Below are 24,501 nucleotides of genomic sequence, written 5' to 3'. Positions count from 1 at the left end.
ACCTTACTTCCGCATTCATCTTCTTTTCTTTTCTATCTTCATTTTCCTTCTGACAGGATTTCTTCACCCATTTATGTTATATGGATTCTTATAAGCTATATATTAAAAATAAAATTATATGAATTAAAATTATAATCACTAATGATACGTACTGGCATTTGTCAGTTCACCCTGAGGGCTACCATGGGGCCTTTAGTTGTCTTTGTGTGGATGAATCTTCTATCAGTTGTGCCTGCAGACAGAAACCCCAAAGCCAGACAGGCCCTGTGGGCTCTGTATCTGTTTGAGGTTTCAGATCATCATATTATTGGTTTTCTGATCAAAAAATTTGTACTCTACTGGGGTTCAGCTCTCTCCCTCTCTCTGAGACCAAAGAAGCTCACCTTTTATCTATTTTACATGTTAAGTTCAACATGTAAGATATTTTTAAAAATGATTCTGCTTAAAAAAAAGAAAAAAGGAACGGAGAAAGCTTGAAAGTCCCTGTGTTAGAATTCCTCAGTTCTAACAACTATTGAGAATATTTGCTGATTTCATAAACATATGCACACACAGTTCAGTGAAACTAGACACTAAATACATGTATTCAATGGGAAATTATCAGGAAACCATGCATAAGGCACTAATAACAATTTTCATTTTCTTCCTCCCTGATAGAAAATTCTTAATCTGAAGTCAGATGAACACATATTTAAATTTCTGAAGGCAAAATTTGGGTTTGGAGCAACAAGGTATGACCGAATTTAAAATTTGCTTTTTTATATTAATTCAACAGGGACTTTAAAACTTAAGTTGTCATTATGCCTTCAACTATTAATTCCAAGCTGATTTTGAGGAAAAATTTGTGGTTTACTTATCTTGTACTGAATTTAATACTTGGCTTTGTTTTCATTTGTTCCCTAGAGATTTTGATGCAAATCTGTATCTGTGTGAAGAAGCATTTGGCCTCTTACCTTTTAATACATTCGGAAGGCTTTCAGATACTCTCCTTTTTTATGCTTACATATTTGTTCTATCCATCACAGTGATGGCAGCCTTAGCGGTTGCCTTCCATAACCTCAGGTACGGCATGTTCCAGAAACCTATCCCATGCTTTAATGAACTTGGTCTGTGTTGCAGAAAAACTACAAGGTTGAAATTCAAAATATCACACACAAACAGGGTAGTATTGTTCAGCTCAAGGGGAAGGGATTGTAACCAGATTAGAGTGGACTACACGCTCAGTAGTTAAGGATCGACCAGCTAAGGGACAGCAGACAGCAGGCAATGCTGGGAAAACAGGTCTGGGAACTCTGTCCTCTTCGAGCCAGTTCCGCCTTATGCTTATTATGGAATGAGGATACTCAGAGGACTTCCTCTATGGGGTTTTGTGAGAAGTACGAAAGTTCAAACAATAGTACTTAGAATGGTACCTCACTTGTAGAATATTTTGTAGATTTTAGTTGTCATTAACTGGTATTATTACTGACTCATAGTCTCCATTTTGTTCTCAGTATTAGTTTCCCATTCTTTTTCTCCTTTTCATCTAGCTGCCTTTTTTTATTGCTCGTGAAATATTGAGTTAACTATTGTTTGTTTTGTTGTGTCTCGTTAAGGGGCTTATAAAGTTGGAGTGGACCATAACTATTAGCATGCACCAAAGTCTTCAGTAATAATTGACTATGTCTAAAAAAACCTCACATGTCTACTAATCTGCTAAAAGAAAGAGCACAGAAGTATAAAGACTTTTTTTAAAGCTTGTAGAATACCTACCTACAAAGCCGATGGAGGTTTCTGCATTTACTATCCATGTTAAATTGAAAGAAAATTAAGTGTAAGAAATTGAAGCTACTGTCATTTGTGAAAACTTAATGAAGCTCAGAAGGAAGCCCTTTTCTCTGTAGTTATCTTGCCAATTAAGGTGCTGGTGAGCTGTGATTCGCAGCCACCAGAGAGCTGTGCTGGGAAAGGGCATTAAAATGAGTCCAGATCAGTTGAGATGTTTTATGATTATTAAGAGTGAAGCCACATTGAACCATGAAAATATTTCATTGACTATAAACTATTTTAGTATCTTTCAGAAGTGTTCTTAGCCCGATATCTAGCCCAAGATAAAATTTAGCCCTGTGAAAATAGATGGAAATTATTCTAGACAGTGTAATTTAATATTATTCCAGACACGCCAAGTGTCGACAGGACTCTAGACTGCATGCAAAGCAGGAAGTTCAGTTGGCCTGCAGTATTTTGTGAAAATGTCTGCCATGCTCAATGTGAATCTATGAGCCGTCTCTGCAAGCTGACTTGGTGTATGATTGTAGGTAAAGATTTTAGAGCATCCTCATCTACCAGGTAGGGGTATTAGAACCTTATTAGAAGAAAAGCATTACATTAATTAAAGTAATTTAAGAATTATAGTATCTTTTTTTTTTTTAAGAATTATAGTATCTTATTTTTAATTAGCTTTTAAATAATTTGAAGGATATTTTATCAGTGCCAAGTACTTGAAGTATTTCTACCACTTTAGTACTAGGAAGGATGATACTATTATGTTTATGCAACACATCTGCATTAGTGTAAAGAATAGGATTGCAAGGGGATTAACTCATGGGCTTTGTATTTATGGGATTAATCAGAGCTTTCCAGCTTGGTCGGGGAGATGGGGAGAGGTGTTGCAAAATTCTCTTAGGTATCAAGGGAAGATGAGAACATATGTTCTCTTTGTCTAGAGCAATCTTTTAGTAGCGGCATAGAAGCCAGAGTTTGGGTTGTAATATATAACATCTAAGTAAAGATTATTACCAGTGGTGAAAATTACCCTAGAATATCAGTTTAATTTTCATGTGAATCTAGGGTGATGAAAGAATTTCTAGGAAAGAAGAGTTCTCTAGTTGCATGGAACCATCATACATATTCCAAGTCTATGGGATTTTATGAAGGGTAAGTGAGGCCTCTGTAAAAGGTATTGTTTTTATCTTAAATTGACAGCCCTTCTTGCTCTCTCCTCACTCCCTTGACAACAAATGGTGCAACATCCAAACCCACTTGCCCATTTTAGCATCTCTAAAGTTCAGACAACCAGATAGGACAGTATGCACTTCCCCAGTGTGATGCAATTTAGAGTATAGCATATCCCCCATACAGTGTTCTTGCCAGAATAAATGAACTTGACTCTAATAATTAACCTCTAGATCTAATTACAAGTTTATAAGGAGCATGGGAATAGAGAAATGTATTAAACACCGCCACAGGGAGACAATCAGCCAAATCCAGAAGGTGGGAGTAGTTACAGGACAAATGATATGTTTCCTTCAGCCAATAACCGGCCTCCAAGTGGAGGATACTTTTATTGATTGAAAATAATTTAAAGAGATGTTGATGTAATGCAGCGTGAAAGCTGTGGGTCCTAATTCAAAGAAACTCTGAAAAAAAAAAAAAAAACAATGGCAATGGAAAATAGAGCAAGAATTGGGTGTTAAGTGATAAGGAATTGTTTATTTTATGGGTCTAATTTTAATATAGCCACGTTTGATTTAAAAAATCGTGTTAGACATCTTTAATGAGGTATTGGTTGGTTAAAATGTGATCATTTGTTCATAAAGGAAGTGAATTCCACATTTATGGATTCATTTTTATTTTTTCTTATTTGTAAAAACTTGTAAGATGCTAGTAACTCATGAAGTATCTTTAAAGATACCTTGCAGTTTAAGTGACTCCAAAAGAGTTTTTTCTATTTTCCTGTAACTTAAAGGGTTGAACATTCTAAATTTTTACTTAAAATGAAATTGGTTGAAGTTTAGTTATTAATGCATTAAGTTATAACAGTTTTATCCTCACGAATTCAGAATTGAGTGATGCTGATTCATTTTATCTTAGAGCAATAACACATTTCTAAATCACGAAGGCGTAAGTTTCTGGTATCTCTAAAAAAGATTTAACTAACTTAAAGTTATGTATCCAGCTCTAATTTTGTATGTGTCCTATTTTATCCAGTGACTCCAAAAGCCAGCAATCCACGGGTCAGTCGGGAAAGTGCACGATCATCCTGAAACCAGAAACTGCCTACAACCTAATACATACCATTCTGTTTGGATTCCTGGCATTGAGTACAATGAGGTATTTTGCTTTATCTGTTTGCTTGATTAAGTCTTTTATTCGACCACCCTTTCTTTACCTGACATATTTTTGCAATGTGGTTTGGAAACTAACACTCTTCTTCATTGATAATTATGCTTCCCATAAAAATGTCCTTATTTAGCATCTTCTCCAGTACAAAATATTATTAATAACCAGTTTTTTTCCCCTAATTACCAACATTCCTCTCTTTTTACTTATATGATTTTCTCGAAAGGCAATAACATTCATAACTAACCCTTTGGCAGATGGTTCCTGCACAGCTTTAGTCAGATTTTCCTATCACAGACGGTACAGCTGTGTCGCATGTCACACTGCAGTCTGTCCGCAGCTGGCACTTGTCGAACTTCGCCTGTCTCTGTTCTTACAGAATGAAGTACCTCTGGACGTCGCACATGTGTGTCTTCGCGTCGTTTGGTTTATGCAGCCCTGAAATATGGGAATTACTTCTGAAGTCAATCCATCTGTATAACCCAAAGAGGGTCAGTGCTGTCCCTTTGCCATTTCACTTTTATTGCTAAGAGTTTTAGGATTTCTTTCATACCAATTCTTGTTGTTTTCAGTAGTTGCCTGATGAAACAGAAACTAAAGTTTGAAGCTGAAAATAGATAACTGACACATTATGATTTTTTTTTAATTTTGAACAGTGATCGTGAGCAGGGGGAGGGGGAGGTGCAGAGGGAGAGGGAGAGAGAGAAACTCAAACAGGCTCCATGGCCAGCAACAGAGCTAGAGGTGGGGCTCGGTCTCAGAACCCTGAATCATGACCTGAGCCAAAATCAAGTGCCCTGACACATGATTTTATAAGGAGTTATTTTTAAAATAATTTTATTATTAATTTTATTTTTTAAATCCTTTATTTTTAACCAGACCATAAGTTAGATATGCTCATTATACTGAATTTAGAAATACTGTAAAGCACACCAGGAAAAATTAAGAATCACCAATAACCCCACAGTTATCCAGACTTATCACTATTATAAGTTATACCTAGAACAAATATTAATAAGTGCATGGTTATGATTAATAGGCTGTAAATGCAGTTTTGAGTTGTTCTCCCGTGTAATTTCACAAGGTGGCAACATGATAGAAGCTGTATCTCATGAGTGATTGGGACCCGACCCTTACATTGACTTAGATGGTGGGCAAATTGGAGAATCGGGCTCTATTAAAGTACATTTCTGTTGTTTTTAAAAAAAAAAAAAAAGTCATATATTTACAAAGCAACACTGTAAGGCAAAAATACCTGTGATCTAAATAATGTCTTTCTTATATAGATATGTATAATGCGATATTCAGTACCGATATTAATACTGCTGTATCTGTGCTATAAGGTAAGACTGATTTTCCTCATTCTTGCCATCATTAATTTAGCAGAATAATTGCTTTGATTCATTGTATTCTGTGTGTTATTGGCAAATAGAATGGTTTGCTGAGGTCACAGACATCTCCTTCGCTTCTCATGAAGGCATTTGGCACTGACAGGAAAGCCGATCTGTTTCCCAAATAGAATTTAACAAGTAAAAACATTAAAGCAAAAACAACCACAGTTTAATTTTTCTAATTAATTTTGGTTTTGACTTACTATTCAGCTAATGCAAATTTTGAAAATAAAGGTATTTTCTGACCTCTATTGAAATGAATAAAGTAGAAAAATAATTTACCCCCGTTACCTGTTTTATAGAGTAAGAGATACCGAAATGCATCTTACTTTAACCTGCATGTTTCATTAGATGCTTACGATCATCTTTGTAAGAGCCTGGGCGTATGTAAATATGTACAGTCCCAGATTAGCCTCTTAGCCTTCCTTGTTAGCTGTCCTTCAGTTTCAATAGGAAATTGTGAAATTCTTCATAGTCTCAGTTGACTGCTTTCTGAAATAGCTTTAACTGTGTGCTTCAGTTCTGAGAATCTTCTGTAAGAGACAGGGAGTCGCCAGTCAGGCTGACTGTTTGGTGACCCTTTTGTCATGTCTTTGAGATTTAGAGGCTCGAATCTGTACCTGGGCAGGGAGCCCAGACTTTGCTATAGAACTGAGCTTTCACCCACTCTTTTTAAAGAATCTGACATATTTTTCTAAGTTTAGGGTTTTTTTACTTTCGTACTCTACTGTGTCCAGCCCCTCATTTGGGCGGAGGCTACAAGGAGGAGGGGGTCCCCCATGGAGAGGCCCAGCTAGAGCTGTGCTCAGCTTCTGGTTTTATTTGCTTAGCCCTTCACGTAAGATTTTATCTGAAGCCAAGGTTTTAAGCTAAAAATCATGTTTGGTAATATGGGATGATTCTATTGTAAATACTTCCAAAAAGTATGATTTATCATGTTCCTATTTATCAAAACATTTACTGTTGCAGGTAGAGCACTGTGCTAACTCTGATACTAGAAAACATAGAAATAGGTTATTTCTTCCACCCTGCCCCTGGGAATTTTATTACCCTAAATGTAAATAAATGAAACTTCCTTAAAACCTCTGGAAGGCAACAACTAAAGATTAAATAGAATATATGTTTAGTAACGAATGAGGTAACTTGACCTCTTCACATTGGTTCTGAGTGATGAAACGCCCTCCTCGCAGGAAAGATTGAGCTCATCATGTTTCTTGTCTCGCACTAAAGATATACGCACACAATCACAATCTTTTTTCCTGAGTCTCTGTGTGCGTAGACTGACTTCTTAGGTCTCAGCCATGTATTTGGAATTTTATTGATTTTTTATTTTTACAGCTATTTGGGGACTTAAATCTCTTGTTCTTGGTGAAATTGAGGAAGGACAGTATAGAATAAATTACACTATACAGTACTGGTTCTCAGAGGATGGTCCCCAGTCAAGCAGCATTAGCATCACTTAGGAACTTGTTAGAAATACAGAGGTTTGTGGCTCACTCCAGACCAGTCCTACTGAATCAAAAATGTTGGGAGTCTAGAAATGTGTTTTCCATGGCCCTCTGGGTGGGGGCTAATGCATAGAATGGGGCTTCTTGGCAGTGGCGCTACTGACATTCTGGCTAGATAAATCTTTGTTCTAGGGGGCTGTCCTGGGTGTCAACATCCCTATTTTCTACCCCTAAGTGCCAGTAGTACCTCCCTCCAATCGTGACAGTCAAAAGTCTCCAGACATTGGGAAACATCCCCTTAGGGGTAGGGCAAAATCTTTTCCTCCACCCACCCCTCTTGAAAACCATTACTATATAAAAAAAAAAAAAATGAAAGCACCAAAAAAGCTGTTATTTCCAGGAAATCTATGTAGACATTCTATGAGTAAGAGAGTCAGGAACTTGGAAGACTCCGTCCAAAGATTGGCCTGATCCACATAGCCCTTCTTAGTACTGGACTTCAGGAGAGACACTGATGCATCCAGCTTTCACTGTTCAAATGGTCTAGATATTCCAGCCTCTCAAAATTTAAAATCACAAAGATGATAAAGATGTTATGTATATTAAGAAGTACCCTGAAACTGAAGCTGTTTTCCAACTCTTGAACAGAACTACCTTTAAGTAAAATGAACTCCTATATTTCAAAGCCTGATTTTGAGTTTTACAGAGTGATTGTAATAAGGATTTCAGATTTCCTTGTTAATGGTAGCAATTTTGCTTTATGTCTCTTTAGGACAATACTGTTTAGAAGGGAAAAGCATGCACTTCACACTCAAAAGTCGGGAGTTTAGTGAAATTACTACCCTCATGTTGATTAACTTACTAGTGTTGCTGAAATCTCCTATCATTTGGAAACAGCAGTTAGTTAATCTAACACTTATATTCACATTGTTTAAGAAGTTTACAGGTGATATTACTAGATTTGAACATTTTCAGAATTAACAACAGCGACTCCCACGCTAGAAAAATATCTTACATCCATTGAATTCACAGATTTTGAAATATATTTTATACCAAAAGAATGAGGACGTGTCATTAAAAAATCGGCATTCTGTTGATTATCCCAATTTATAGGAATAATTGGAATATTACACAGGTATCATTGAATCACTCTGATTACATCTCTTCTAAAACTTGGAGCCAGCAGTGATTTTCCATCACCAGCGTCTTTCCTGGTTCATGCACCCAGGAAACAAGATGAGAATGAGCATTAAAAATGGCCAAAGATGAGATGAGAAGAAGGGAAAGTGACAGGGCTAAAATACAGCCACCAACCGGTCGGGTGCCACTCTGGTTCCAGTTCCTGGTTCTTAAATAAAATTATTACATTTTCCACTTTAGTGAAGCACAGACCCATCGTCAGTGGCCTTCTTCCAACATAGGAATTCTGCTGTTCACTCTAGGATGTATATAGATGATCAAGGCTTCTTAGCCAATTGTCATTTGATACAGCAGTGAACATATAATTAATTGTTGAATTAAACAGGCAATTATGTTAGAAAAGCCGTGGGCTCAGAGTGGGATATTTACACTCTCTCTGCATCACCCTAACTCTCTCAAGTTGAGTAGGAGGCACCAGTGGCATAAATAGAATATTCAAATGCACCAGATTTTCCTGGAGAGTCCTACTTTCAAATACTCCTCTCTCCCATTGTACCTGTAATTATATTAAAATACAACAAGGCATTTGCCCAGATTTCTAGCAGGAACCGTGTATGCAATCACAGTGAAGCGGGGATGGATTTGGAGTCAGGCTGCAGGCGGTAGCTCTGCCACTTTGTGACCTGGCTAAGTCATCTGTCTGAGCCACTGTCCGCAGACTAGTGAAATAGCAGTAGGGAGGACGCCTTCTGTGTCCACCTTCTCCCGGGGTAGCTGCGGGGATGAAATGAGATTCTGTGTTCCAGAGCATGTCTGCAGCTCTAAAGCAGTGCTGTCCTGTAAGGGCACTTTCTGTCTTGAAGGGTAGATGGCACAGTGGAAGTCACAGTTTCCAGTACCTGCTGAGCTTCCTCGCAGTTGCCATTGCTGTCACATCCAAATTAACGTTTTCCTAGATACTAACCCCACCTATGGCAGCATTTTTACTAGAGAAAATGAAAGCTCTTGTTTTAAAAGTTGACCACCCCTCTAGGCCTTACTAGCTTTGGCTCAAGGTAGTTTGGCGAGCTGGTCTCCGACTTTGGCTCGTTGGCGCTAGGAGGGCGGACTGTGGAGGTGAGGTCGATCCCGCGCTGCAGCTGCCCTGTTGTCTAGTCCACCAGTCATATGCAGTTTCTCCTCTTTCATTTTAACCTTAGTGATAGTTGTGGGTGTGGGGGTGGATTTTGTTTTTGTTTTTGTTTTGTTTTTAATTTCAGTTCTGGCCAGGAATGATGGATGAACTCTCCGAGTTGAGAGAATTCTATGATCCAGATACAGTGGAGCTGATGAACTGGATTAAGTAAGAGGATTTTTTTTAACCTTTAAACTGTAAAGTGCCTTTTAAGAGTCACTATAGACCTCACTTGGTGTTTTCTTCTTTCTGAATCTAATTGTGAAGATATATTCATTTTCAAGTTTTTCTTTAAAACTCCCTGTTTGGCAACAGTTTCTTTCCATTTAAGAAATAGTCTCTCTAACCACGATCTCATGAAGGGGAAAAAACCCACAAGGAGAGGGAAACAGAGCTGGAGGCCATACTCCAGGCCGCTGACAGCCATGGAAAGAAACCTTTACACTCTCCACCAATTCCACCTTTCTCGTTTCTTTCATTTTAACACCATTCAGACTTTCTGTGACGGCTGACACTTGAGACTATTCTTTTTCCTTGTTGATCATTTAAAAATTACACTGTAAACCATAGAGTCCTACTAGCTCCAAGCACATTTCAGCTAAGCACATTTCCCAAGCCCAGGCCTAAGGAAACCGAAAACGCAAAGTCTTTTCTCTCTTGAACACGGTCGTGTGCAGCATTACATTGGTTTTTACTGTTGCCCCCGTTTTGTTGCTTTGCCTCAGCACTTGCATCAGGATGAACTTCGTGTGCTTCACAGCTTTGTTAGTGAAACCTGCCTCCCACCGGCACGGATGAACTTTTCTACCCAGAGCACTGTTCCTGGGCCCTGTACTGCTGTACTTCCCTGCTTTATAACCAAAAAGCAGCGGTGTAATTATTCACATGTAAATAGATGTCACCAATCTTGTGTGACATACTCCAAAGGCATCGGCTGTGTCGTCTCCATCACTTAGAATTTTAGTAGCCGTATTGGCACTTGCTCATGACGAGTGTTTACTAACCAGTACAGTTTAGCACCGCTTGTGTATTAAGAGATGGTAAATGTTTGATAGCTTAGGTCTCCTGAGTGTAATACATGGGTTTTATAGAGATTTATGCCTAAAATATATATATGTGGCTTTGGTCCCAATGTCGGACTGGCTCTGACTAGATGTGGTGAGTATAATTTTTCATATATTTCCAGTGCTGAGATTACAAAGCAGGGCTTTGTCTTTATTTATTTATTTAACTTTAAATCATGGCAGACAATTATAGAGTAAATAATTCCTTCAGTATTTATTGTGTGTGGGGAGGGGGGGGAAGAGGGTTATTCATGTAAAGAAAAGCTAATTACCTTTGCATTAACTGTAGTCAACTAGAAATTTATGACACGTACATCTGAAGGTGAGGCTGATATTTGCTGTTTTTAAAATTGCACTCTTGCTGCGAATGGTGCAGGGCACCCGCTGTCGGGTATACTCCTGAGGCGGGGGGCGCCTGGTGGATCTACCTACATCGTGTTGTAAACATCCCACCTCCACTGGCCAGTCCTACAGGAACGAACGGTAGCGTCAGTGATAAAGATGTACTCCAGCAGAGCCGGGGTTGTGTTTGGCACTGTCGGGCTGGGCATACTTACTGTAGAGCCTCTATTCTCGTGCTTGTCCTCGCAGAAAATTATTTAAAGTAACATTTCTGGTTCTGAAAAATTGTGGATGAGAGATTATATTCCGGGTGTAAAGAAGGCAGTCTGTTAGTCTGTTAGTTCTCTCATTTGGGAAAGCAATCTTTGCTCTTTACTTTTCTCCTCTCATTAACCTGGTTCTCTCCCCGTATGTAGACCATCCTCTTTTTTACTCTCTAAAAAATCCTCAGCAACTGGAAAGCTTTGTATTCTTCCAAAATATTGGTTCCATTGTGATCTAATCCTGCTTGTTTTCCCTTGAAATTCTTCAAATCCAAATTATTGTTTTTGCAAAAATAGCTGCTGGGCATGTTTGTGAAATAAGCTTAAGTGATGATGAATATATGCCAAAATAGGGTCTATTTAGACACAAAATGTATTTGTTTAAATCAACATTTAAATTGGCTCTGGTCTGTCGCCTTCAATTCCAAACACAAAGGAATGTACTTAATATTCTTTTAACTCGCCTTGATTTCTTCTGTTTTTGAAACATAAAATATGACCTTCAGCTTTCATTTTAGTACTTTGATTAGTCATATGTGCCCACGACATTAGTAGGTCTGAGCTGTGCTGGGGGATAGGCCGTGGCCTAAGGATACATGGCGTGTATCTGAAAGTCTGTCTGTAATTGTCTGAAGGCAGCCACCAGCCTCCGGTGGGGACCCAACCCTGTCAGCGAGGAATGCCTCCTCCTCTCTGCTTTGTCTGCTGCTGTTGTCAGACAGCCACCGTGGTGACAACACATCTGTCCTCCATCAAGTGGTCACGACAGCTTCTACCGGGGTGGGGATGTACCTTCTGATACAGGGTGGCTGCCCTTGATGGGTCAGGATGAGAAACAGTGACCTGGAGAAACCTGAGGGGACACTTCAAGTGACCCTCCATGATGGCTCAGGGCACTTCCCCTGTGAAGTGTTGAGAAGAAGCTTACCTGCCATGTCCTGATCTCTGGTTCCTGTACTTGATGCCGGAGCAGACCACACACCTGCCTTAGGCATCACGCTCATGCTCCAGGGACGCTGAGCTTCCATTTGCAGGTTAGGTCTTGCCGAGGATCCGCTTGGGCTTCTCGGGCTTGGCGGGTAAATGGGAAAAAGATCCCATCACCTCAGCAGGAGTAGGTTCTGCTCTTTTGTTTGGAGGGGCTCAGTTATGACCTTTTATTGGCTAACCAGCCAGCCTCCAGGGAAGGTAAAGGGCATTACATTGGGATACCACTTATTAATATGACAGGAGCTGTAGTGGAGGGATTAGATTTCTATGAAAATGTTTAAAGCATTAATACATGAAGTCATATCTTTTTTTTTCTTTAGATTTTATTTTATTTATCTGTTGGACAGAGAGAGCGTGCACAAGCAGGGAGAGCGGGAGGCAGGAGAGAGAGGCAGACTCCCCACGGAGCAGGGAGCCCGATGCGGGGCTTGATCCCAGCACCCTGAGATCGTGACCTGAGCTGTAGGCAGATGCGTAATCGACTGGGATCCCAGGCACCCAACATGAAGTTATATCAGAACTTGTATACTTAGGAATACAATTCAACAGCTGTTTATGGAGCACGGGACATGATGATGAGTGTTTATAAATGGGGTGGGTGTCCCTTCTTTCTTTTTTTGAGAGCAAGAGAGAGCGAGAGAGGTGGGGGAATGGCGGGAGAGGGAGAGAGAGAATCTTAAGTCGGGCTCCACCTCGCAACCCTGAGATCATGCATGACCTGAGCCAAATTCAAGACTCAGCTGCTCAACCAGCTGAGCCATCCGGGTGCCCTCCATCCACTTTAACTCTCTCTTCACTGAAGCAAAACTTGAGCCTCATGTCAGCCCTATATTGTCTCCATTCTTTTTTTTCTTCTGTATTCTTATTGTTGACTCCATTTAAAGATTTTTAGAGGCTTACCAGGTTTCAAGAGAAATTTTTTTATAGTTCTAATTTTTAGTGATAGAAATTTCCTAGCTTCAGTTCCTTGGAGACTTAAGTTTTAAGTATAAAATTAAGAACACTTTGAGATTCAATTTCTCATTAATCAACGAGGACATTTAGTTGACATCAGCCCCAGAATCTTCCCTGGGAGGACGGAGAGGCCACTCGGTCCTTCCCTTGCAAGGCGCCAGGCGGCATGCTCACCTGGTGGCCTGCATCCTGCATGACGCGGACGTGCCATAGGCCTTGCTCCCCAGCAGATTTTGCCCGTGTTCATATTAACTCTTTTGCCAGTAATGTTTCCCAAATACAAAGATTAAAAACCTGATATGCTGGCCTTTTGGTTTTGGGGTGTCAATTTTTTTAATGGTCTGGTATCACTTTGAGCCGGACTCGGGGTGCTCGTTGGGCTTCACGTGTGTCTGGGAAGCACATTTCCTTCCATGAGGCCAAATGCCACAACAGCAGTGCTTCGTACCTCATTCCTTTGTGACCCCGAGTGGTTTCATTCTTGGTTCCTGAAATTCTTCTTGGACGTGGTGCAATTAAGACACTCCTATAGATTTGAAGATTTTGAGATGTGACATTTTAACTATGGGGCTTTAGAAGATTTCCCACTGGCAGTAGGCTCTCTTCAGTGATGAAGCCTGCATGTGCCATATTTTCTCAATGGAACTAAGAAAATGGCCCAAACTTCCTTAGCATTTTATCAAAGCAGAAAGAATTACTGGATATTTTGAAAATGATGAAGGTTAAGTTCAGACCTTAAATGCCTATAAGCCTCTTTTATATTTAATGAATCATTTTGTGGTATTTGCATAATTCTATAAATTTTTGAAGTGTAGATAAAGCAAATGTTCACACATTATATTATAATGCTCAGTTTACCCATTAGTTCAACAGTAATTAACTTGTTGAAGCTTAGAGCTTCAAAAATAAATGAGATTATTTGTTCAAAATGCCATCAGGTCTTCCTGGAATGACATTTAAATTATGTAATGTAAATCCGTTTGACCTGTGAGTCCTTGTCATTATTTAGTGACATTTCTTACAGAATAAATTGTTTGCAGGTTGGGCAGCCTGCTACAGAGCTTGGCAGAGAGCTATAAAAACAAATTATCTTTTCATTTTATACATCATTTGTTCAAACATTGGTAAAAATTGCTTTGTTTTCCTATAATAGAGAAGTGTCATTCAGTGGTTAAAAGCACATTAGCTATTTTAGACACAGACCACAGACTGTGTCAGCAGAAGTATCTCTGAAGGAGGAGTAGCCAGCGTCACACCTGCCGTGCTGCATATCTGAAGGACAAAGAACGCCTTTCCGCTTTGCCTGCTAAGTTCACCACAGAAAATAGAAAACACGGTGGATCTAGGCTTTTAAAGTTCAGAAAGTGTGTCCTTGTTTTTTGTTTCCCTTTGCTTGTTTTCCTTTGCCTTTGCTTTATGAGTAAACTGAAGTATTTAAAGTAGCAGTGAAGTACCCCAGATTGACCATGGGCTGGCATATCAAACCGAGTCTGTAGGAGAAAGCGAATAAACCTCATCTCTGCCATGCTTGGAAGTCAGTAGTTTTCAAAGAAGTATTATTTCAAGTCCATTTTATAGGCATTAGGATACTTGTATTTTGCTACTTTAAAGTAAAACTAAAGGGGGATCCCTGGGTGGCTCAGTGGTTTAGCGCCTGCCTTCGGCCCAGGGCCTGATCCTGGAGACCCGGGATCAAGCCCCACATCGGGCTCCCTACATGGGGCCTGCTTCTCTTTCTGCCTGTGTCTCTGCCTCTTTCTCTCTTTCTCTCTGTCTCTCCTGAATAAATAAATAAAATCTTTAAAAAAAAATAAAGTAAAACTAAGGATCTTGGTGAAAGACTGTTAACAATCCAGAAGATTGTTACACCAACAGTTGAAACAGATGACATTAAACTTTGACTCTTTACTAATGGGGGGCCACACACTAAAACACGTGACAGATGAGTGCAGTTTATTTCATTTTTCCCTAAGTGCCTCTAAGCAGTCATGTGACCTACCCCTCTGCCCTCCCGGGGGCTGCACCCACTATGGGCAAGGGGACACTCCAGTGCACTCGGACCCCCGGAGGAGGGAGGCAAGATTGGCCACGATGGGACCTTGTCTGTGTGTTTTGTTTCCCAGCATAGCTGAAGGCGCACAGAAAGCACTGGCAAACACGCGCCGCACCGACTCATTTGTTCAGAAGGGTCTGCCTGTAGAGGGAGCCGAGGCTGGCTCTGGTGGCTGACTAGCTAGCACGCTGCGGCCCGGCACCTAGTAGGCCCTCAGCACTGTCTGGACAGAGAATGAGCCTGTAGCTCTCCGGCAAGCAGTTCAGGCCTTTTGACATCTCAGACCTCTGTGAACTGTGAAGTTCCTCCAAGTGGTGGGATCATAGCCCAGGAAGGGAGACGAAACCTTGGTCTTGAGCCACGAATAGAGAACAGGCCAGTCATCGGTATGTGCCACGGTTACAAAATAGACACTAGAAACACCTCTGCGTCTCCCCACTGCTGCCCCCCGTTGGAATTCAGAATAGTGATGCTGAGTCTGAAGATTTGCATGGATCTTCTCAGCTCAGCCACGGGCTTTGTCATTTGGGTAGAAAGGCCAGTTGGGCACCCTCTGGGCAGTAGGACTGGAGAGGCCGGGGTTGCCCCCCCACCGCTCGCTCTCGCTCTATCCCCTGCTCTGCCAGATGGGGAGACCAGACTTCATTTCTTCCTGCATCCTCAGTCTGTTCGGTTCAGTGGTCCCAAAGAGCCACTTTTTGGCATCCATCTAATACGTGGCATTAACTGCATTATTTATTGCAGTGGAATGGCTTAAGCCAGTCCGGAGTGTACGAAAGGAACGAAGGACGGCTTGGGGAACCTTGCCATTCTCGGTAATCAGTGTTTGTCGGTGCTCACCGTCTGGCAATTCCAGCACGCGGGGATGGGGGCGGCCCGACGAGCTGCTTATTTAATAAGGGTCAGTTGCATCAAGCTAAGTCTCCTGCTGAGGAGCGCCCACTCCATCTCCACGTGTGGTCCCTGAAGCCCTCCTGTCCCCCTGACCACATGGGGCCGATGTCAAGCGTTCCCTGTAAGTTGCCACTTCGAGGGGACGGAGCAAACATCTGCTTGTTCTCGGGCCCCTGGGCCTGCCTGTCAGAACACTGACCATCCATCGAGCGCAGCCACTCTCGGAAAACGCTCTTCCGTGGCAGTCCACGCGCCGGGCTCTGGGGTGCAGGGTAGGGAGGGGTGCAGGCTGTGTGTCCTCCCCGGGTGCCCGCTGCGCTTGGACCCACGTTCCGTCGTGTGAGACAGCTCCTTGAAATCCAAGTGAACGAGGGGGTCATGGTTAGAAAACCCCGAGTTCTTCAAGGAAATTATTTGTAAGCATTGCAGCTTGGACCGGGGGACGTCTTCCAGGCATCCCGAGGCCTCCGTTGGATGGCACTCGCACCGCGGTCTGAGCCTTGCGCTGACGCACGTGCACCTGCTCGTGCCACATGGGGATCGATGGCAGCCTCTCCCAGAAACCTAGCGCTGGGGTTTCTGCCCTGATCCCCAGATTCGCTGAGAGCAGCCTGCTCTGGTTCTTTCTACAGAGTATGCCGAGTTTTAATGATTGCACTTAGACTCCTTCTCAAAACCGTCTCCGTCTTTTAACTCCCCCTGGCAGGCCGGGGCTCCTCTTCCTTAGCCCGGGAAGGGCCCGTGTGGGCTGCGGTGCCCCCCCCGTGGGCCCCAGCGGAGAGTCGTAGAAGGGCGCTCGTGTTCTTCACAGTAAACTGGCACCTCGTTGATTTGCAAGAGACTCCCATGTCCCAAAAAAATGGAAGGGAATTAAAATCCACTACTAAGATTCTTTCTTTCCGGGGGGCGGGAAGGAAAAATGCTTTCACTGTCATCAGGGAGTCCTTCCTTGACCCACCATCCTTGTCCCTCTCGCCCCACGCGGAGGCAGAGAATCGCAGCTCGGTGGCCCTCGGGAGCCAGAGGGTCATGATTTAACAGCAGGAGTGCCCCGTGTTCCCCCACAGTCCTTGGACTTTCATCCTCAGGACTAAGGAAAGGAACGTAGGAGATCCTTGCGTTGCCACATCACAAATGGTGGACATCCCCAAACGGAGTAGTACATTCCCTGCTTTCCAGAATCTTCTGTGTCCTTTTGTTGTTACTGATTCTCTTTCTCTGGAAAGTAATTTATCACGTATCTGTGGTCCATTTTCTTGTTTGGAACAAAACCGAGTTGGGAGGAACCCGTGATCGCGGCAGTGTCTGGCTTTGTCATCCGTCTGACTGTAGGCAGCCTCTTAGTTAAGTCTCGTACAGAAGGCGATGACCGTCTGCGGAGGTCTGTGCGGTCGGGGTCTGCCCGTCTGGGGCGAGACCAGGAGGGGAGCGGGGGACTCGGCCTGGAAGGCCCGAGGGCCGGGAGATGCCCAGGCCCGAAGGCCGTCCAGCGTAAGGAAGCCCAGCAAAGCGTCAAGGAGAAGCTTCCCGCCCGCTGCCAAAACCAGGGGAAGTTTCATAAAACAGTTTGGGTGCAAGTGTCAGGCAGCCAGGTGCTGCGTCTCCCCCCAGGTCTCAGGCCTTCCTGACGCAGTCGGCTGAGTCCGGCAGCGTGAGGTTGTCTTGTTTGTCGTCTGTGAGGAAATCGCAGCCGTGGGGTTAACCAGGCTCTCGTGACCTTTCAGCTCCAACACGCCAAGGAAGGCCGTGTTCGCTGGGAGCATGCAGCTGCTGGCCGGGGTCAAGCTGTGCACGGGCAGGACCTTAACCAACCACCCCCACTACGAGGACAACAGCCTGAGGGAGCGGACCAAAGCGGTGAGGGCGGGCCCTGGCCTCCTGGCCGGGCCGTGGGGTGGCGTGGGTGGGCCGCGGGGGTCCCTGCCCCGGGTAGCTCGGTGGCCGAGGCGGGCCTGAAGCCCCTGGCATCTCCTGAGTCGAGGCCTTGCCCTGCGCACGGCCCCTACAGGCGCCCGGAGACCTCCTCCTGCTCAGAAGGGTAACGAGAGCCCCAGCCTGCGGTGTAGACAGGGGGCGTTTGAGAACAAACCTGTCGGGGAGGGAAGGCAGAGGACGAGGGGCGCATCCTGGCCCCTTGTCTATGCCCAAGTCAGCCGAGGAGGCAGCGAGGGGGCCGTGGGGCTGGGCCCGTGGGGCTGGGCCTTGGGAGCCCGCGTCTGGGGACTCAAAAAACCGACGCCCTCAAGGTCCTGGTGCCCTCGAGTCCTGGGGCCGCCTCGGGCGTGAGGATGGCCCACGGCCTCCAGCCGCAGGGCTGAGGCCCCCCTCTGCCCCCCACACACACACCTGCAGGCTGACGCGTCCGTGGACATCCGTGTGCAGGAAAGCGGCAGATGCCCCTCCCTGCCACCCCCCCAGCCCCCTGCACACGTGCACACGTGGAACGTCCTCCCAGTGCCGAGTCCCAGAAGGGGGGGTGCTCACCTCGTGGGTGCTCGCCCGGCATGCCACGCTGGCAGCGAGCGGGAGGGTCGAGAGCAGGGTGGGCTCCCCGGACCACGCAGCGGGCACCTAGCACCAAGGCCCGCGGCGCTCTTCCTGCGCGACCGCCAGGCCACAGGCTGGGCTCCTCACGGGGAGGGCGCCGCACGCTCCCCCGGGATGCCTAAGGCGCCCCGTCCCCCCACTGTCTCTGTGAAGGCGCAGCGCTGTCCTACCTGCGCCACCTGCACTTGGCCTCTCGTGCCGCAGGACCCTGGGGACGCCTGAGTCCGTGTCTGCGGGGTGGCTGCCCCCCCCCGCCCGGGCTCCGTGACGACAGCCGCCTCTTGGGACCCCCGTCCCCCCGCGCCGCTCACTCCCGGCAGCGAGGGCCACTGCCGCCCCTGCCACGTCGCTCTCCCGTCGCAGGTGTATCAGATATACGCCAAGAGGTCCCCGGAGGACGTGCACGCCCTGCTGAGGTCCTTCGGCGCCGACTACGTCATCCTGGAGGACAGTATCTGCTACGAGCGCAGGCACCAGCGGGGCTGCCGGCTGCGGGACCTGCTGGACGTCGCCAACGGGCACGTAAGCACGTCATCCCCTCGCTTCGTGCGGGGGCCACCCGGGTATCTGTACCTCCTAGAAGGATGTCCCCAGCCACGCCCCCCGCCTCGCTGCATCCTGTGGGGCTCGCGGCCCTGCGCTTGGGTCATGGCTGGGGCCTGTAGGTGGGGCGGGTAAGGGGGTGTCGGGCCCTAACTTCACGTCCAGCAGAGCAGCTCTGCCTTCAGCTGATCTGCGTCCTGGGGCTTTGCATAAAATTCATCTCTAAAGGTTTTGCTGTTAAAAACAAGAGCTCAGCCTCCAAAGACCTGAGCTCTGGAGCATCGTCTGGGCATCTTCTGGGCCGGCGCGTAAGTGTGGCTGGGACGGCAGGGCCGCACCCACGCTGCTCCCGGCGCTGCCCTCAGACACGGCTTCCTGTGGCCAAGCCTGTGTACCCGAGCAGCAGGCTGCACCCCCCTCCCTCCGGAGGAACTTGGCCTCGGAACCCCGCCAGGCCTCAGATGAGAGCACAGCAGAGGAGTTGCACCAAGAGGCCGTGTGTGCTGAAAATGAGGGGGGAGAAATGATAAGCCATTTGGAAATAATAAATTCTCAAAAAAGAAAACTTGATCATACAGAATTAGAGACTCAGAACGCTTAGGATCTACTCTCTTAGCATATTTTTTTTTAAGACTTTATTTATTTATGAGAGACACACAGAGAGGGGCAGAGACACAGGCAGAGGGAGACACAAGCTCCCTGCAAGGAGCCCAAAACGGGACTCGATCCCCGGCCCCCGGGATCACGCCCTGAGCTGAAGGCAGTCGCTCAACCGCTGAGCCCCCCGGGCGTCCCTCTCTTAGCATATGTCAGGCATGTGGGTAGGACCATGAACTGTGGTCACCATGCTGTGCGGTCAGAGCCTCAGACCTAATTCACCTTATTACTGCAGGTTTGTCCCTTTGACCGACGTGGAAGTATTAATTAGCTTGATTGTGGTAATCACTCCACCATGTATGTGTGTATCAGATTATCGGGTTGTAGCCCTTAACTGTATGCAGTTTAGTCAGTTACGCCTCAGTAAATCCGGGGGAAACAGAACATGAGATTCAAATTTTTGCCCAAGGAAAGTAACTGTCTATAACTATCTTGAATTCAGAGGAGATAACAGACCCAAGACTTGCATTTAAATTTTGATTTGTGTGTAACTTTCTCTAACTAGACCATCTGATGAGTTGGAGGATTTCCTCTGGTCATAGTAATTCTTCTCTGCATTTCACTTTTTTTTTTTTTTTAAGTATACGTGCTGCCAAAGCGAGCACTCTGCATCTCATTTTTGTGAGAGTGACAGTGTAGTACGTCCCGAAGAACAAGGAGATCCAAGTTCTACTTCTCGCCTTGCAGTTAAAGGTGGTCATTGTGCGACCGTCAGCTCCCCTTCTCAGCCTTGGTTTAAACTTGCGACGGGGAAGAGGTAGACCAGATAATCTTGAAGTAGCCGCCGGCATTGAAATAATACAACTTACGTAGCCGTAACACATGACTCTCAAAGAAACCCAACACCTGTTCCTACTTCTCTCATCTCCTGTCAATACGATTTTGTTTCCCAAACCGTGTTTGGTTTTGTTTTGGCTTTAGATGATGGATGGCCCAGGAGAGAACGATCCCGACTTGAAACTTGCAGGCCACCCTCGCTTCTGCGAAGAGATAAAGAGAAACCTGCCACCCTACACAGCATACTTCACTAGAGTGTTCCAGAACAAGACGTTCCATGTTTACAAGCTATCTAGAAACAAGTAACCAAGCTCTCTGTGCAACCTCTATTTTTGATATTGAAATTCCATCCTAATGCAACTCAACAGTAACATTTCATATGTCTTTAGGTAGCCTGTACCACAAAGCTGTGATAGGAGGAAGTTGTAGAGATGTTTACACAAGCGTTACCGTCCTCAGAAGTATCTTAACACAAGCTTCTCTTTTTTATCTCGTTTCATTAATGTTCTTTAGCCTAAAGGTTCTCACCTTTCTAGGAGTGGTCTCAGATTTTGTTGTTGGGGAGAAACGTAAGTGTGCCACAGGTAGCCTGAACAGCCACACGTCATTCAGGAAATCCAGAGGCTGTTCGGGATTTGAAATACTTTCAACTGACTTCAGACAGCTATGGTTGAGTCGAATTAAGGGGACGCATAGTTAAATTCTTCGGTATCGTTTCACTAGTGAAGACCAACGGGGAGCTTTTTAAAAAGCTCTTTATCGTCCTGTTTCACCTAAACATTTTATAATGTTTTCCAATCGTCATGCTTTTAATATTTTTTTTAAAAAAATCATGTTAGGTCTTTGTATATATATCTAAAACTTTTCGTTGTGCCCTGTCTGAAATGTAAAGTTTAGCACTTCAGTGTGTGTGTGTGTGTGTGTGTGTGTGTGTGTGTGTGTGGGCGGGCGCGCATGCATGCAGGTGCATGTTTTAATGTGGGATACAGAAAAGTGTGACAAATTCCTTATTGTAAGTCGTGAAAGGAGCAGAAATGTTATGTAGCCGAGCAGAATTTGTTACTGTTTAGTGTTATTTTAAAACCTATTGATACTATTTAGCCTATCCTGCAAGTAAGAAAATTTTTCTTCATTTCTTACTCATTTAAATTTACTGGGTTTGCAAAATTTTCTAAACTTTTTGTTTTTAGCCTTTGTATTTTTTACAGCCTAGAACCTTGCAAAGTCTGAATATTTTTAAAATGTTCTATCTTAACTAATTCACGAATACAATATTTTTGGCAGAGAGCATTTTCATACCAAATTTGATTTGTGGTCTCCAATCTTAACTGTGAGGGCCCGGGTAATGTTATTCTTTTTCTTACTAAAAGGTAACTAAGTGCCTCTAAGTCATGCTTATTTGTAAACAACAAAGAGGATTATGTATACCTGTTCAAACATTTTTTGATAATTGCTTTTCTAATTAATTTCTAATGAGGGGGACATGTAAAAGTTGCTGATAAAAGCATATTGCACATTTAACTAAATCAAGGTGGCTAATGAAATTAACTTTCTCCCCTGTTCTTGCCAATTGGAAATGATGGAAAGGTCTCTCCTTGCACTTGTACTGAAGTACCCTAGGCATCAAGCTAGACAGATCACACGTTCAAGTTATTTCACATTCAGTTACTACTTATTAAACAGTGTTCAAAAACAGAAATTTTAGACTGTCATGTTGGACTCCAGGATACTCGGCTTTTTTATCCAAACTTATTTAAATAAAAAAAAAAAATTGGCTGGGTTACTAAATGATGCAGCTGAAACTCCTGAATTATGTCTCTCAGTGTATTCTGTAAGAAGGTTGGAGACCACTGCAGTTTAGGGTAACACAGTAACAAAACACTTTAATCAGTAGGAGAACTTTAAGCCAGGAATGATGCATGCCTGGTGTGGCTGACAGCATGGGTCAGCACATCCTTCGGCGAGTGCCTTACTTTTCATTGAAACGAAGCACACGTAAGGTACATGTTAGACTACGTAGTTTGTTTTTAAAGTCCTCGATCACCTTCCAGATATATTCCAGTTTTATTTTAAATATTTCTATATGCACTAATCTAAGCGTTTGCGTACGTGGAGTCTCAGCATAAGAAACACGTCCTTAAATGTGTATGCTTATCACCATCTTGATGGCACGCAGGAATCTTTTTCTCCTAGTGTAGGTGCCATTGTTGCCAAGATATTTAGTGTTTAGTCTTCAGCGAAAAATATAAAGTGCCAAAAAAAAAAAAATCTTGCAAGACAGAGTCCATACATACACTCTTTCCAAGACACTGTGACCATGTGTAATAGACATTTTTCTTTGCTGATGAACAAGTCTGTCAACAAATCCCATTAAACGTTCTTAGTGTTCATCAGTATTCTCTTGTATGATCTTCTTGTTGGAGTCCGCAGGAGGAAAGGGGAAGAGTGGCTGACGCCTGGCTCTGTACCAGGCCAGAGCATGGCACCGGGGGCCGTCGCTCCCACCGCACAGATCTCAGCAGCTGTGTTAATGTTTGGTCGTGGCCTCAAACGTGGCTGTTTTTTTACGGGGAGGATAACCCCTTGATGTTGCTTCAGAGCTAGCTAGCTAGAAGAACCTCTCAGTACAATAAGTGCTCTTAATGATCCTCTACTTACGTGACTCCCCAGACTCCCTGACTGTCTCCACCCGTCTTGTGAGCTGACGAACCAGGCTGCTCCCCAGTGTCCTCTCATTCCCGAGCTCCCTCCTGTGAGTTCTGTACTCGTACCAAACTGCCCTGTGCGAGTTCCCCTTCTTATAGTAAGTACACACTTCAACACAAGCATAGGAAATGGGGTAAAAAGGGTTATTTCTGTGAAAATTAATTTGACTGCTTTGGTAAGGCTTGATAAGGTTGAGTCGCTAATAAAAACTGCTTTTGAGTAAATTACCTGTGGTTGGGAAAATTATAAAATATTGGGAACATGAAATTCAAGAAAATTTCAGAGCTCAGATTGCTTTATAGATTTAAGTACCTGTTGCACCTTTAAAAACATCTCTACTGACCAGAGGTATTAGAACATACCCAAACCACATTCCTGGTACGATTTATGCAAGAATAGAACTGGAATCATTGAACCCTTATTGCAAAGGAAAGACCCTGGCTTCACAGCAGAAGATTAGCAAGTGAATGGACTATTACACATTTAAAGTTACGATTCCCTCCTTAGATCTACTTACTTCATTAAATGGCTTCATTAAATGACTGATACTGATCACAGTGGCTATTAGAGATTCTAGTATAGTTGAAAGGTTCCAGTCACTTTTATTACAGTCTGAAGAAATAGGGATTCGTTTCAGATATAGTAGCCAGGAGCATAATTAGGTGTTAAGTAGGCCATCTGTTGTCCACTTACAGACGATTTTCTTTCTTTGTGAGGTCAGCTAGGGGTGCGCGTGTGTGTGCACATGTGCGCGTGTGCGTGTGTTGGGTCGGTGCTGCCGGAGGGCTAGGACTTATGTAGATATTTCATCTGGTCTGCATCTTTACTTCACAGTTAACTAAAAATGTTTACTCTCATTCCATGTGAACTTTGTCTAAGATGTACCAATTTTAGCTTATCTTTGGCCAAAACTTACCTGAGTTAACATAGAAATACTCCCATTTTTAAAATTCAATTGAAACCTTGGAATTAAATAGGAAGATACAAAATGTTCCCAGATCATGTATCTTGGTTAATATGCTCCCAAATGCTTTATATATGACAACCTTTTTGGCCTAGAAGAGAGTGCTTATCTGTTGATGGAAAAAGCTTTTAAGATGAGAGTGGCTTGCTTTCTTGTGGCAATTGGCAATTGATTTTCTGTATTTAACATCCTATGGGTAAAATCTTACGAAGAGCTTTTATAATTTGTTGTACTGAATTGTACGGAGATTATATACTAAATAAAGCTCTTTTAAAGTACACAAGATGAGTGTTTTTCCTTTCTTTGAAGGTCAGAAACCAAGGAACCAGCTACTGAAGTTATTAAATACGTGCTACATAAATTCTGGTCCCTAGAGATGGATGTTCCAAGGTCTCAGCTGGACTTGCTTAATGTCGAAGGAGTTTGTTTTTTCATGGAATTTGATAGCTGCTTACTTGTTTCACTTGAACCTCAGGGTTATAGTTTGTATTTC

The 24,501-nt window shown here is 43.7% G+C and overlaps 1 protein-coding gene across 5 annotated transcripts in view; it reads left to right on the top strand.

The window, feature by feature from the left end:
• DPY19L3 (dpy-19 like C-mannosyltransferase 3) overlaps positions 1–24,288 on the top strand; it is a 69,554-nt gene extending 45,266 nt beyond the window's left edge. For 3 of the 5 annotated variants that reach the window (XM_041743199.1, XM_041743200.1, XM_041743204.1), the window contains 9 exons: positions 658–731; positions 904–1,062; positions 3,970–4,092; positions 4,481–4,592; positions 5,388–5,444; positions 9,340–9,422; positions 17,539–17,671; positions 18,725–18,883; positions 20,483–24,288. In XM_041743199.1, coding sequence (XP_041599133.1) covers positions 658–731; positions 904–1,062; positions 3,970–4,092; positions 4,481–4,592; positions 5,388–5,444; positions 9,340–9,422; positions 17,539–17,671; positions 18,725–18,883; positions 20,483–20,644 — 1,062 coding nt within the window. In that variant the 3' untranslated portion in view covers positions 20,645–24,288. The remainder of the gene's footprint in view (positions 1–657; positions 732–903; positions 1,063–3,969; positions 4,093–4,480; positions 4,593–5,387; positions 5,445–9,339; positions 9,423–17,538; positions 17,672–18,724; positions 18,884–20,482) is intronic. The other 2 variants (XM_041743202.1, XM_041743203.1) reach the window with 2 other exon arrangements.
• Positions 24,289–24,501: the final 213 nt, after the last annotated feature.

Source organism: Vulpes lagopus, chromosome 2 (assembly GCF_018345385.1).
Source record: "Vulpes lagopus strain Blue_001 chromosome 2, ASM1834538v1, whole genome shotgun sequence".
Lineage (NCBI taxonomy): Eukaryota > Metazoa > Chordata > Mammalia > Carnivora > Canidae > Vulpes > Vulpes lagopus.
Note: the sequence above shows the minus strand (reverse complement) of the source record. Positions and strands in the feature narration are given on the sequence as shown.